This window comes from Chiloscyllium plagiosum, unplaced genomic scaffold (assembly GCF_037043375.1).
Source record: "Chiloscyllium plagiosum isolate Xiang-an unplaced genomic scaffold, Cpla_swu_hap1 HiC_scaffold_5, whole genome shotgun sequence".
In the NCBI taxonomy this organism is placed as follows: Eukaryota; Metazoa; Chordata; class Chondrichthyes; order Orectolobiformes; family Hemiscylliidae; genus Chiloscyllium; species Chiloscyllium plagiosum.
The window spans coordinates 73,853,581-73,866,562 of record NW_028270143.1 but is presented as its reverse complement, the minus strand read 5'-3'; the positions used below and the strand labels follow the sequence as shown (position 1 = coordinate 73,866,562).

At 41.4% G+C, this 12,982-nt stretch overlaps 1 protein-coding gene across 1 annotated transcript in view; it reads left to right on the top strand.

Annotated features, from left to right (window-relative positions):
- The window catches only part of gpd1c (glycerol-3-phosphate dehydrogenase 1c), a 61,506-nt gene extending 48,524 nt beyond the window's left edge, over positions 1-12,982 (top strand). Inside the window, exons 7-8 of the mRNA XM_043690246.2 lie at positions 2,776-2,882; positions 5,465-12,982. Of these exons, the coding sequence (XP_043546181.1) occupies positions 2,776-2,882; positions 5,465-5,561 (204 nt within the window). The 3' untranslated portion in view covers positions 5,562-12,982. The remainder of the gene's footprint in view (positions 1-2,775; positions 2,883-5,464) is intronic.

Sequence of the window (12,982 nt, the reverse complement as noted above, 5' to 3'; positions counted from 1 at the left end):
TCAAGATAAATGTGAGGTACTGCACTTTGGAAAGGCAAATCAGGGCAGGACTTATACACTTAGTGGTAAGATCTTGGAAGTGTTGCTGAACAAAAAGGCCTTGGAGTGCAGGGTCATATTTCCTTGAAAGCGGAGTTGCAGGTAGATAGGGTGGTGAAGAAGGCATTTGGTATGTCTGCCTTTATTGGTCAATGTATTGAGTATAGGAGTTGGAATGTCATTTTGTGGCTCTACAGGACATTGATTAGGCATTATTGGATGCTGCATACAATTCTGGTCTCCGTCCAATTGGAAAGGTGTTGTGAAACTTGAAAGGGCTCAGAAAAGATTTACAAGGATGTTGCCAGGTTTGGAGGGTTTGAACTACGGGGAGAGGTTGAATATTCTGCGGTCAATTTCTCTGGAGCGTCGGAGGCTGAGTGATGATCTTATAGAGGTTTATAAAATCATGATGGCCATGCATAAGATGAATAACCAAGGTTTTTTTTCTGGGGTGGGGAAGTCCAAAACTAGAGGGCATAGGTTTAAGGTGAGAGGAGTAAGATTTAAAAGACACCTAACGGGCAACATTTTCACACAGAGGACAGTATGTGTATGGAATGAGCTGCCAGAGGAAGTGATGAAAGTTGGCACAATTATAACATTTAAAAGGCATCTGGTTGGGTTTATGAATAGGATGGGTTAACAGGGATATGGGCAAAGTGCTGGCAAATGGGACTAGATTAATTTAGGATATCTGGTCAGCATGGATGAATTGGACCAAAGGATTCTACTTACGTATAGAATCATACAGCACAGAAACAGACCCTTTGGTCCAACTCATCCATGCTGACCAGATATCCTAAATTAACCTAGTCCCATTGACCAGCATTTGGCTAAATCCCTGTAAACCTTTCTTATGTATGTATTTAAGAGATGGCTCTTAAATTTTCTTAGTGTACTAACCTCCACCACTTCCTCTGGTAGCTCGTTCCATATACGCACCACCCCCTGCTAGAAAAAGCTGCCCTTTAGGTCCCTTCTAAATTCTTCCTCTTACCCTAAACCTATGTCCTCTAGTTTTGGACTCCACCACCCTGGGGAAAAAAGACCTTGGCTATTTACCTATCCATGCTTCTCATGATTTTATAAACCTCTAAGGTCACCCCTCAACCTCTGCGCTCCAAAGAAAATAGCTCTATTCTATTCAGTCTCCATATCGCTCAAACCCTCCAAACCTGGCAACATCCTTATAAATCTGTTCTGCACCCTGTAGTTATAACATCTTTCCTATAGCAGGGAGTCCAGAATTGAACACCATATTCCTATAGTAACCTAACCAATATCCTACACAGCTGCAACATGACATCCAAACTCCTATATTAAATGCATTGACCAATAAAGGCAAGTGTACCAAACACTGCCTTCACTGTCCTGTCAACCTGCAACTCCACCTTCAAGGAAATATGAACCTGTACCCCAAGACTCTACCATCAAGAGTAAAAGTTCTGCCTTTCCAAAATGCAACACCCCACATTTATCTAAAATTAAACTCCCATCTGCCACTCCTTGGCCCATCTGATCAAGCTTCTATTGTTCTGAGATAACCTTCTTTACTGTCCACAACACCCCTAGTTTTAATCTCACCTGCAAATTTACTAACCATTCCACCTATATTCACATGCACCATTTCTTGTAGCACATCACTGGTCACAGGCCTCCAGTCCAAAAGCAACCCTCTACCACCATCCTCTGTCTCCTACCTTCAAGTTAATTTTGTATCCAGATGGCTAGCTCTCTCTGGATTCCCTGAGATCTAACTTTGCTAACCAGTCTACCATCCGGAACCTTGTTGAACACTTTGCTGAGACCATGTAGACAACTGCTGTACCTTCATCAATCTTTGTCACGTTTTCAAAAAAACTCAATCAAGTTAGTGAGGAACAATTTCCCACACCAAAGCACTGTTCACTATCCCTGATCAGTCCTTGCTTGTCCAAACACATGTAAATCTGTCCTTTTAGGATCTCCTTCAACAACTTACCCACCCCTGATGTTAGGCTCAGTTGTCTATAGTTCCTGGCTTTTCATTAACACCTTTCTTAAGTAATGGCACTAACTTAGTCACCCTCCTGCTTTCCAGCATGTCACCCACAACTATCATTGATACAAATATCTCAGCAAGGGACCCTAGCATCCCACAAAGTTGTGGGATATGCCTGATCATGTCCAGACATTTATCCATCTTTATATGTTTTAAGTCCTTGAGCACCACAACCTCTGTAATGTGGACACTTTTTAAGATGTCACCGTTTCTCCAAGTTTTCAAGCTTCCATATCCTTCTCCATCATAACCACTGATGCAAAATACTTGTTTAGTATCTCACCCATTACTTGTTGTACCTGTAGGCTAACCTTTGTGATGCAAGCACAAGACCACGCAGATCCTCCTGTGTCTTTGAGCACTGCAATCTCTCACTATTTAGATAGGATTGTTTACTTTCATTTTTCCTGCCAAAAAAGACACTTTCACATTTTCCCATATTATTCTCCATTTGCTACATCTTTGGCCACTCACCTTAACCCATCAGTATCTTTTTGTAGTCACCTTTTGTCTTCTTCACAACTTAGTTTTATACCAACCTTTATGTCATCAGCGAACTCGGCAACCATACCTTTAATAATAGTACTTTAATGAAAAAGTGGTGTGTGGATAAATATATATTAGGTCAGCATCAATAATTTGTCATGTAAGGAATGACATTACAGCAGTGTGTGGATTTATTTGTTCTTCAGACTATTGAGCAGTTGGAACAGGAGATGTTGAATGGCCAGAAACTCCAGGGTCCTCAGACTTCAGTGGAAGTGCACCAGATTCTCAAACAGAAGGGAATAGTAGATAAGTAAGTTGAGTTTGCTTGTTCCTTACTTGACGATTATACTTGTGCCTCTTGTCTTTTCTGCCTATGTTTAGCCACATTTGCTATTGCTGGCTGCTATTCAATATGCTGTGATTGATTGGTTTGATGTTCTCTGAAACACAATTATTGTGCCACATTTTCTTTCTCTCAGAAAGGTTTTGTATGCCTTTATTAAATTTCCTATTAATCTTGCTTCAAGGAGGACAGTCCAGTCTCTTCATGTAACTATCGTTACTCCACCAAGGAGCCAATCTCATGAAATTTTCTCTAACCTTGTTAACGCTTTCACACCCTTCCTAAAGTGTAATGCCCAGAACTTGACATAATAATCCACATGTGTCTGCAGAAGTGTTTTATAAAGGGTTTTCATAATAACCTTATTTTTGTATACCTTGTTCTTATTTACAAAGCCACAATGCTTTATTCATTGCTTTCTCAGCCTGCTCTGCCATGTTCAATGATTTTTCTTCATATAGTCGCAGGTTGCTCTGCTGCACACCTTTTAGAATTATGGTCTTTGTTTTCTGCACCCTTCCTACCAAATCGATCAATTTTGAGTGGCACAGTGAAAAAGATTTTCATAATCTGGATTACAACCAATTGTTATGCTTGCCTCTTTCAGTCAGGAGGTGTGAACTTGAGTATGTTGCTTGAACAAATCTCAATTTTCTTCCCAGGTCTGCTCCATTTTTGTCTTTTTTCACTTCACCCATCCACTGTTAAACCTTTTAATCCATTTAATTTGTCAACTTCACTTTGGAGAAAGTGAGGACTTTCTAGGACATGCTGGAGATCAGAGTCAAAGAGTGTGGTGCTGTAAAAGCACAGCTGGGTCAGGCAGCATTTGAGGAGTAGGAGAGTAGATGTTTAGTGCATAAGCTCTTCATCAGGAATGAGAGGGTTGGCCAGTAGCTGGGAACACAATAGGTAGATGAAGGTGAGTGTGAAGGTGGTAGATTGGAGAGGGGACCTGAGTGGATAGGTGGGAAGGAAGATTCTGGATTAGTGGTGCTGGAAGAGCACAGCAGTTCAGGCAGCATCAAAGGAGCAGCGAAATCAGGTAGGAAAGTTCAAGAGGACAGTGCCGGTTTGGAACAGATATTTCCCTCCCCACCCATATCCGTGTTCTGTAAAGACCATTCCCTCTGCGACTCTCTTGTCAGGTCCACGCACCCGCACCAAAATACCCTCCCCTCCAGGCACCTTCCCCTGCCACTGCAGGAATTACAAAACCTGTGCCCACATCCCCCACCCCCACCCCACCCCCAATCTCCGTCCAAGGCCCCAAAGGAGCCTTTCACATTCATCAGAGTTTCACCTGTACTTCCATACATGTCATTTACTGTGTCAGTTGCTCCCATTGCAGTCTCCTCTACATTGGGGAGACAGGACGCCTACTTGCAGAACACTTCAGATAACATTTCCAGGACACTCTCACCAACCAATCCTACCGCCCCGTGGCCGAACACTTCAACTCCCCTTCCCATTCCACCAAGGACATGCAGGTCCTGGGCCTCCTCCATCGCCATACCTTAACCACCCGACACATGAAGGAAAAATGCCTCATTTTTCGCCTTGGGACCCTTCAACCACACAGGATCAATGTGGATTTCACCACTTTCCTCCCCTTCCCTCCCCCAACCTTATCCCAATCCCAATTCCAACCTTCCAACTTGGCACTGTCCTCTTGACCTGTCCTAACTATCCATCTTCCTTCCCACCTATCTGCTCCACCCTCCTCTCTGACCTATCACCATTGCCCCACCTCCATCTACCTATCGCACTCTCAGCTACCTTTCCCCAGCCTCACCGCCCTCCCGTTTATCTCTCCACCCTTTTGGCTCACAAGCCTCATTCCTGACGAAGAGCTTTTTGCCGAAACGTCGATTCTCCTGCTCCTTGGTTGCTGCCTGACCTGCTGTGCTTTTCCAGCAACACACACTTGACACCGATCTCCAGCATCTGCAGTCCTCACTTTTCCCTATTTATATAACCATTCAAATGCCTTTTTAAATGTTTTAATTATGCCAGCCTCCACCACTTCCTCTGGTAGCTCATTCCATTGCAGACTTCACCCAAAGAAATCCAAACATATAAATAGAAAGCAGGAATCATCAGCAGTGCTTTGTCCGAAGGCTCATTGAAGATGTTACCTAGTCTGGTGACGAAACATTTGAAAATGAACCTTGCAGCTCAGCGAGTAAACCCACATCAACACATCATCCTCTGCTTGAAAAAGTTACCCTTAGATCCCTTTTAAATCTTTCCTCTCTCACCTTAAACATATGCCCTCTAGTTTTGGGCTCCCCTAACCTGGGGAAAAGACCTTGTCTATTTACCCTATCCATGCCCCTCATGATTTTATAAACCTCTGTATGATCACCCTTCAGCCTCTGATGCTCCGGGGAAAATAGCTGCAGGCTATTCAGCTTCTCCCTACATGTAGAGCTTATTTGTGTATACATTTCTGTGTTTTGCTACGTGTGTTCTGAATAAAGCAACAGTTCTGCTCCCAACTCTCTTAACCTGGCACAAACCCATACATATTCACATTCTTTTTATAGGTTCCCTTTGTTCACTGCAGTGTACCAAATTTGCTATGAAGGCAAGCCAGTGAAAGACTTGATTGCCTGTCTGCAGAGTCACCCAGAACACATGTAAAATGCTGAATTACTTAGTGCTCCTCTTGCATGGGGCGATTATGAGATAACCACGTGTGGATCACCATCTGGAAGAGATCATGCGTAACTAACTATGAAGTAGACTGTATGACACCAATCGGTCAGATCAGTAAGTGAGCCTGACTTTCAATGGAGGTTCCATTGTATCGTCAGTTAACGTTTGCAATGTTGTAATTGATTGAAATAAATTTACAGTTAATGCCTTAGTGCGCAAGAGGCTTAATGAGTGCCTGTTCATGATGGAAATACAATAGCAGCTGGATTGCATGCACATTGACATGATATTTGAATAAGCATTTGTGCATCAATTAATTTAGTTCTTTAAATGTTGATCAAGATGCTCATGAAAGTCTGTTATAACTAATTATATTGCTCTATTATAGAAGAATGCCCAATTCTTTTAAAATTCTTACTAAAAGTTGAATTTATTATTTTTAATATGATTTTATGAAAATCCATTATCTTCGACATTGTCTGTTTTAAGCATGTGATGTTTACTGTAATTAATTGCACACCTTGCTTCTTCTAGGTTTTAGCAGAGAAGTAAACAAAATATAATATAAAAATCAAATAGACTTTCTTAGATCAAAGCAATTTTCTTACTTATTTTTCTTAAAGTGACAATAGACTGTCTATTCTTAATGGTAGGTCTCTAGCTCTGAACCCGCAGTTTGAGTTCAAGCCCTAGTCTGGAGACCTGGGCACACAATCTAAGATGCCACTTCACTGCAGTACTGGGAGAATGTTTGCGAATACAACTATATTTCAAAAATGTAATTGGCTTTAAAGCACATTGGGACATTCTAAGTCATGAACCATGTTATGTCAATGTGAGCTATGCTGTTTTTTCCACTTGGCATTTCTGAGACTATTGCCACACAGTATTTTGTATTGTTGGTAGACTCAGCTACTAATCCAGCATGCACTGTTCTTTTTAATTAATGGGTGTTCAGGGGATAATATTGTGGGTGCCAACACATACTGTTATGTGTCTGCAAAACTGAAAGGATATTAACTGGGAGATACTAAGAGCATCTGACTGATCATTAATTTTAGATCAGTACTACGAGAGGTCGTGACTCTTGCTAAGTTAGTCCTGAATTTGTTCTTTGTACGTGATACAGGAAAACAACAAAGAACATTATGTTCCTCCTCTTTATGCAACAAAAGTGAATTCCAGTATGGGATTGAATTTCTGGCAGATAGAAGTGTAGGTTCCTTGTACAATCCAGACCTCCTAGAAATGTGACAGAAGACAGACTCTTGCCTCTTTGAAAATTTCAGAACCAAGCTGTGAGGTAGATTTCTTGCTGCTGTAGAAGAGGAAGATTTAGTCTTGTTGATGACCATTCTGAAATGACTATTGGCTGTCCAAGGTGCATACCTCTCAGTTTGTAGCTCCAGATTTTGCAAAGGACTGAGCAGATTTCAGTTCCTTCATTAGACCTCAATAAATGGGTAATGTGAAGCTAAATTGGGATGAATCTTGTGGTATGATATTATCTGGAGGTGGTGTACAAAGGTGAAAAATGATACATTGGACTCTAAGATAACTGGGTTTAAGGGAGGCAGACATACCATGCTGGAAGTTCAGAACCAGATCAGTCTATGTGGTGTACTTGTAAATTGATACTTAAGTCATGAGAGATGGACAATACTCCAGGACAGTAATTGGGTCAACTCGATTCACTAATGGAATCATGACCTAACGTTGAGGGCTTAGGTACTTTTCGTTCAGTACAAGATAGCAGTGCAAGCTAGAGTCCTAATTACAACTCTGGCTGGACAAGCAATGGGAAGCTTGCAGGTGGTGTAAGACAGTAGGGTGCAACCTTGAGCCGGTTAAAATCCAGCACATCCCACATGTTTTGGGAAATCTCTATACCTTGACTCTGCCAACCTACAGTGAAACTCTTTTTGGTATACTTTTGGTTTCTCTCATTTACCTCCTTCCCTTTCTTCACTGTGTTCTTCCCTCCTTGTATTTCATCATGGACTAGTTTAGCCTCATTCCGTAACCACATTTTAAACTTGTTAATCTTCTATTCTCCACCTAAGTACTTTAGAGGTCATTCTATTTATTTTCCTCTATGTGCATTTACTGTTCTAGATTTAAAAATAATCTGTTCATCTGAAATATATTCTAGTCCTGAGGAAGAAATTTTTGACCGGAAACATTACTTTTGTTTTCTCTCAGATGCTGTTTGTTATGACCATTTGAGTATTTTCCAATCTTTGTTTTAATGCAATTTTAATTCTCAGATTTATGACATTTTATTTTCCTCTCTGCACCTAAGGCACTCGACTTGGATAGGTTGAATGAGCAATCCACACTGGACAATCAAAAACTCTATTTGTATACATTGCTCATGAACTTGAATTCAAAACTCAAGGCTAGTGATAGGTTTTAAATAGAAAGTCTGAAATCTCAACTGACCAATGATGGGTTTTTTTATATACGTTAAGCATCCATCTGACCAAACAAAGAAAATTACTCTGCTTTATTCTCCATTCACATTTGGAATGAAATGATTGGAAGTAAATTGGATCTCATTACTGGTATACAGGTAAGAATTTTTAAAATCCCATCCCATTCCTACCCAATTATAAAGGATGAAGTTGACTTGGAGGTTGGGGTGGTGGATGTCAAATCTTGAATGTCTGAAAAATGACTCCAACATGCCCACTTCTGGTTTTAATGAGGCAGGAAGACCAGTCTGCTCATGGGCATGCATTGACCATTCCAAAGATTTAGTTTTTATTTTAAACTTCTCAGCGGCTGATCGGCTTTCCTGAGAAGTACAGTTGTTAAAGAAAGGCAGGGGGTCTCCATTCTCCCCACCACCTCCCTCAAACCCTATCCACGATCAAACAACACCCTTCATGATGTCCACCAGCCAGAGAATTCTATTTTGGGCTTTCATTCCCCCTGGTCATGCCCCGTAATATCATTGACTGTCTGATCCACATCCCTTGACTCATCACCTCCCTTCTCTCTGCTCTGAGGCTACAGCCCAGTGGCACAGGCTTTTCCATCCAGCCAGACTGTCTGCCTACCTCTTCACCTGACTGGCTGCAGCTGGAAAACCAAGATGAAAATGTGGGTCTGCAGGAAACGTAATCTTCCAGGTTTCCTGTAGAACCAACTCACTCTCACCTTCACGTCATGGAAAGGTCACTGCATTTGAATTGGTAGTTGCATAACACTGGTTTATTTGGAATAAAGATTCTGGACTCTGAAAATTATTATAAGTCACCCAAGTCACCCAACAGAAATTAGACAGTTAGATAAATTTGCCCAGGTAACTTACCTACATGGATCTGCCATGGACCTCCAAATTTATCCTCTTACTTTGAACAGGTGAGGATGAGACTTTCTCAAACTGATGAGACGCCCCGCCTCCCCTCCCCGTGGAGGTAATTTCTGCCATCATGTTAGAGTGTTGTAGAAGGTCTGCAACTAGTGCGCACGCACATCTTCAGCTGATCACGTGGGCACAGTTGCCCTGCAGTTTTGGTGTCAGCAAACACTGCCCCTTTAAAATGTAAAAATGAGAGAATTGCTGATGCTATAAATCAGAGACAAAAATAGAAATTGCTTCAAAGGGTCACTTAACCCGAAACGTTTACTTTCTCTCAACTGATGCTGCCAGACCCGCTGAGCTTTTCCAGCAATTTCTATTTTTTGTTTTTTAACATATTTTGTTCTGAGGCTATCTTCAGGAGCTGACTGTAATTTTATCTCATTCCCTGAGCAGGAGAATAAGGGAGAATAAACTCCAGGCTTAGATGACAAAGATGTACTTTACTCAAAACTCAGCTTGCAGGAGTGCTACTTTGTGCATTACAAGAATAACTTGTGGCTCCCTGGTAGATTTGTTCCCTTGTTAAGTCTCACCACTACCGACTACCCAGAATTAGATCAGAGATAAAATCAGCCCTATATTGTCCCTCAATTTAATGCACTGATTTAGAATGTTTGCATTTCACACTAGAACAATAGGTATCTTGTTTACATAGGGACATCAAATCACAATACATTTGCAGCTTTGAGTCAAGGCATCTCTGCAACAATCTGCTGGTGCTGTGGAATTTGCTGGACTTAGTGTAGCGCAGGTTCCGCAGTACATAACAGACAAAGAGCTAATCTACTCTGGTGGGAGATAAAAATGCTAACAATGCACAGTAAGGCTGTCAGTATGTAAAGAGGACAAAAAAAGGGTTTTGATGAACTGATTGTACACACCATTAGAGGAAGACAAGGAGAATTACAAAGTAAAGCTATGCTAATTATTGTGACCAAGTTTGAGTAGCTTGGAGACATGTTTAATTGCTGGGCAGAGGTGGAAATTGTAATTGGGGACTTGTGGCAGCATGATCACCCTTGGTGCCCTGTACAGGCCAGTTAAGGTATTGAGGGAATCCTCATTGGATTACTAATTTATAAAATCCTTTCATTTTGATTTAGTACAATCTTGGAGCAGCACGGTGACTATGTGGTTAGCACTGCTGCCTTACAGCACCAGCAGGGAGCCAGGTTCGATTCCAGTCTTGGCAACTGTCTGTGTGGAATTTGCACATTCTCCCTGTGTCTGCGTGGGTTTCCTCCGGGTGCTCTGGTTTCCTCCCACCAAGATGTGCAGGTTAGCTGAATTGGCCATGCTAAATTGTCCATAATATTCAGGGATGTGTAGGTTAGGTGCATTAGTCAGGGGAAATGTAGAGTAATTGGGGAGGGGAATGGGTCTTAGGGTTACCCTTCAGAGGATGGGTGTGGACTTGTTGGGCTAAATGGCCTGTTTCCACACTGAAAGGATTCTATGAATCTAGTCCCATTTGCCAGCACCGACCCATATCCCTCCAAACCCTTCTTATTCATATGTCCCTCCAGAAGCCTTTTAAATGCTGTAATTGTACAAACCTCCACCACTTCCTCTTGCAGCTCATTTCATACACGCACCACCCTCTGTGAAAAAGTTGCCCCGTAGGTCCCTTTTATATCTTTCCACTCTCACCCTAAACCTATGCCCTCTCATTCTGGACTCCTCCACCGCAGAGAAAAGACCTTGTCTATTTACCCTATCCATACCCCTCATGATTTTGTAAACCTCTATAAGGTCACCCCTCAGCCTCCGACTCTCCAGGGAAAACAGCCCCAGCCTATTCAGTCTCTCCCTGTAGCTCAAATCCTCCAACCCTGGCCACATCCTTGTAAATCTTTTCTGAAAACACTTTCAAGTTTCACAAAATGTATTATTCGATGCATTCAAATTATTTGAGGTAGATGAGGTCTCATTTTCTGCATTGTTAGTGACTTACTGCACCATGGTATGAAAAGATGCAGATTGCAGCAGCTTTCTATGTTTGCCTTGGGACTACCTTGGGAAGTACAGCAGTGGTAGCTGAAAAGGAGGCAGCTAGAAAATGAGTAATCAAGCAATACTTAAAATATAACCAGACTGACCAGGCTCCCAAATCTCACTCAGGAAAGTAATTGTGTAATTGGAGATGGAAAAAATAATTGTATAAGTGGCAAAGGAGAAAAAATTACACTACCTAATTCAAAAAAAAATTTAATTTTCCCTACCACTCCTGCAGAGTTCACTGTTATGTTTTCTGAATTAAAAGTTGATGAAGCCAAGAGACCATAGCTTTTCCATATGGCCATTAATCAAGCTGAATGTCAATACTTATCACAAAGTTAAAAATCACAGAACACCAGGTTATAGTCCAACAGGTTTATTTAGAAGTACAAGCTTTCAGAGCGCAGCTCCTTCGTCAGGTAGCTATGATGATAAATATGGTGACAGAGAATTGTTGTTAAACCCAATGTCATCTCTACACAATATGTGTACATATCTAGTTTCAGCAGAGATCACCATTTGACTACCTCACTGAATCAAGGGCTTTGAGATCAATATATAGTGCCAACGTTGCGCTGAGGTCAGAGAAACTCACCTCCAGGCTCAACAAAGCCTATCTGCCATTCATAAGGGAAAAACCGGGAATGTGACGAAATGCTCTGCACTTGCTTAGATGAAGCTGCTTCATTAACACTTGAGAGGTTTAACACTATCCCAAACAAAGCAGCCTGTTCGATTGGCACTCCACCCACCACCTTAAATGTCTCTCCCTTCATCACTGACATACTGTGGCAGCATTGTGTACCACTACAAATTGCACTGCAGCTCCCCAAAGCTCCTTCAAAAGCACCTTCTAAATGTATGACCTCTGCCATCCAGAAACACATAGCAATGAACGAGTGGGAACACTAACCTGCAAATACCCTCAAGTGCCCATTCTGATCACTTTGACTTAAAACAATATTGCTGTTCCTTCATTGTTGCTTGATCACAGTCCTAAAGCTTCCTTCCCGAAAGCACTGTTGATGTACCTGCACCACATGGACTGCAGTGGTTTAATAAGTGGCTAACATTGTTTCCTCCAGGATTAGGAATTGACAACAAGTGCTGGGCTTGGTAGTGATGCTCGCGCCTTGTAATCAAAGAAAATAAACTGGTGCCAAGCCAGAGTTCCTGCTTGCAGTCTATATTGGGATGTAAAGGCAGAAGAAAAGAGAATGAAAGGATATGGAAAAAGTGTGGTTAAAAGACACCTGTGTAGGGAGAAACAATAGGGTGGCACGGTGGCTCAGCGGTTAGCACTGCAGCCTCACAGCTCCAGGGACCCAGGTTCAATTCTAGTCTTGGGTGACTGTGTGGAGTTTGCACCTTCTCCCCGTTTCTGCGTGGGTTTCACCTGCGTGCTCCAGTTTCCTCCCACAATCCAAAGATGTGCAGGTCAGGTGGATTGGCCATGCTAAATTGCCCATAGTGTTAGGTGCATTAGTCAGAGGGGGGTGGGTTGCTCTTCAGAGGGTCAGTGTGGACTTGTTGGGCCAAATGGCCTGTTTCCACACTGTGGGAATCTATTTAGCATTTATTTCAACATTTTGTCAGAACTAAAACTTTTTTTTGTGTAAAGCTTGTAGTGCTTTTAAAACAGTTTGTTTTAAATTACTTTTTATTTGTTAATTAATACAAGATCTGTTCAATGGTCTACTTGCAAATTGTGGTAATCAGAAATGTTCATACATAATTTTATGAAAAGTATGCTCTGAAAGAGTTGGCAAATGTGCACAGAAAGTAAGAACAAGTGCTCCCACTACAGAAAATTAAACACTGCCAAGGAAGGTGTGCAATAAATTATTGATACTGCTATAAATGAATAGAAGTGAAATTGTGAAAAAAAATTATAAATGAAATGTTTTGCAAATGTAATTTATTAACGTTTTAATTCTGCAAGTGGATGACTACAATGTAATTGTGTAATATTTCATCACTTATTGGAATATCAAACTTCTACACTAACATTTTAAAATAAAGATTAAAATTGTTCTGA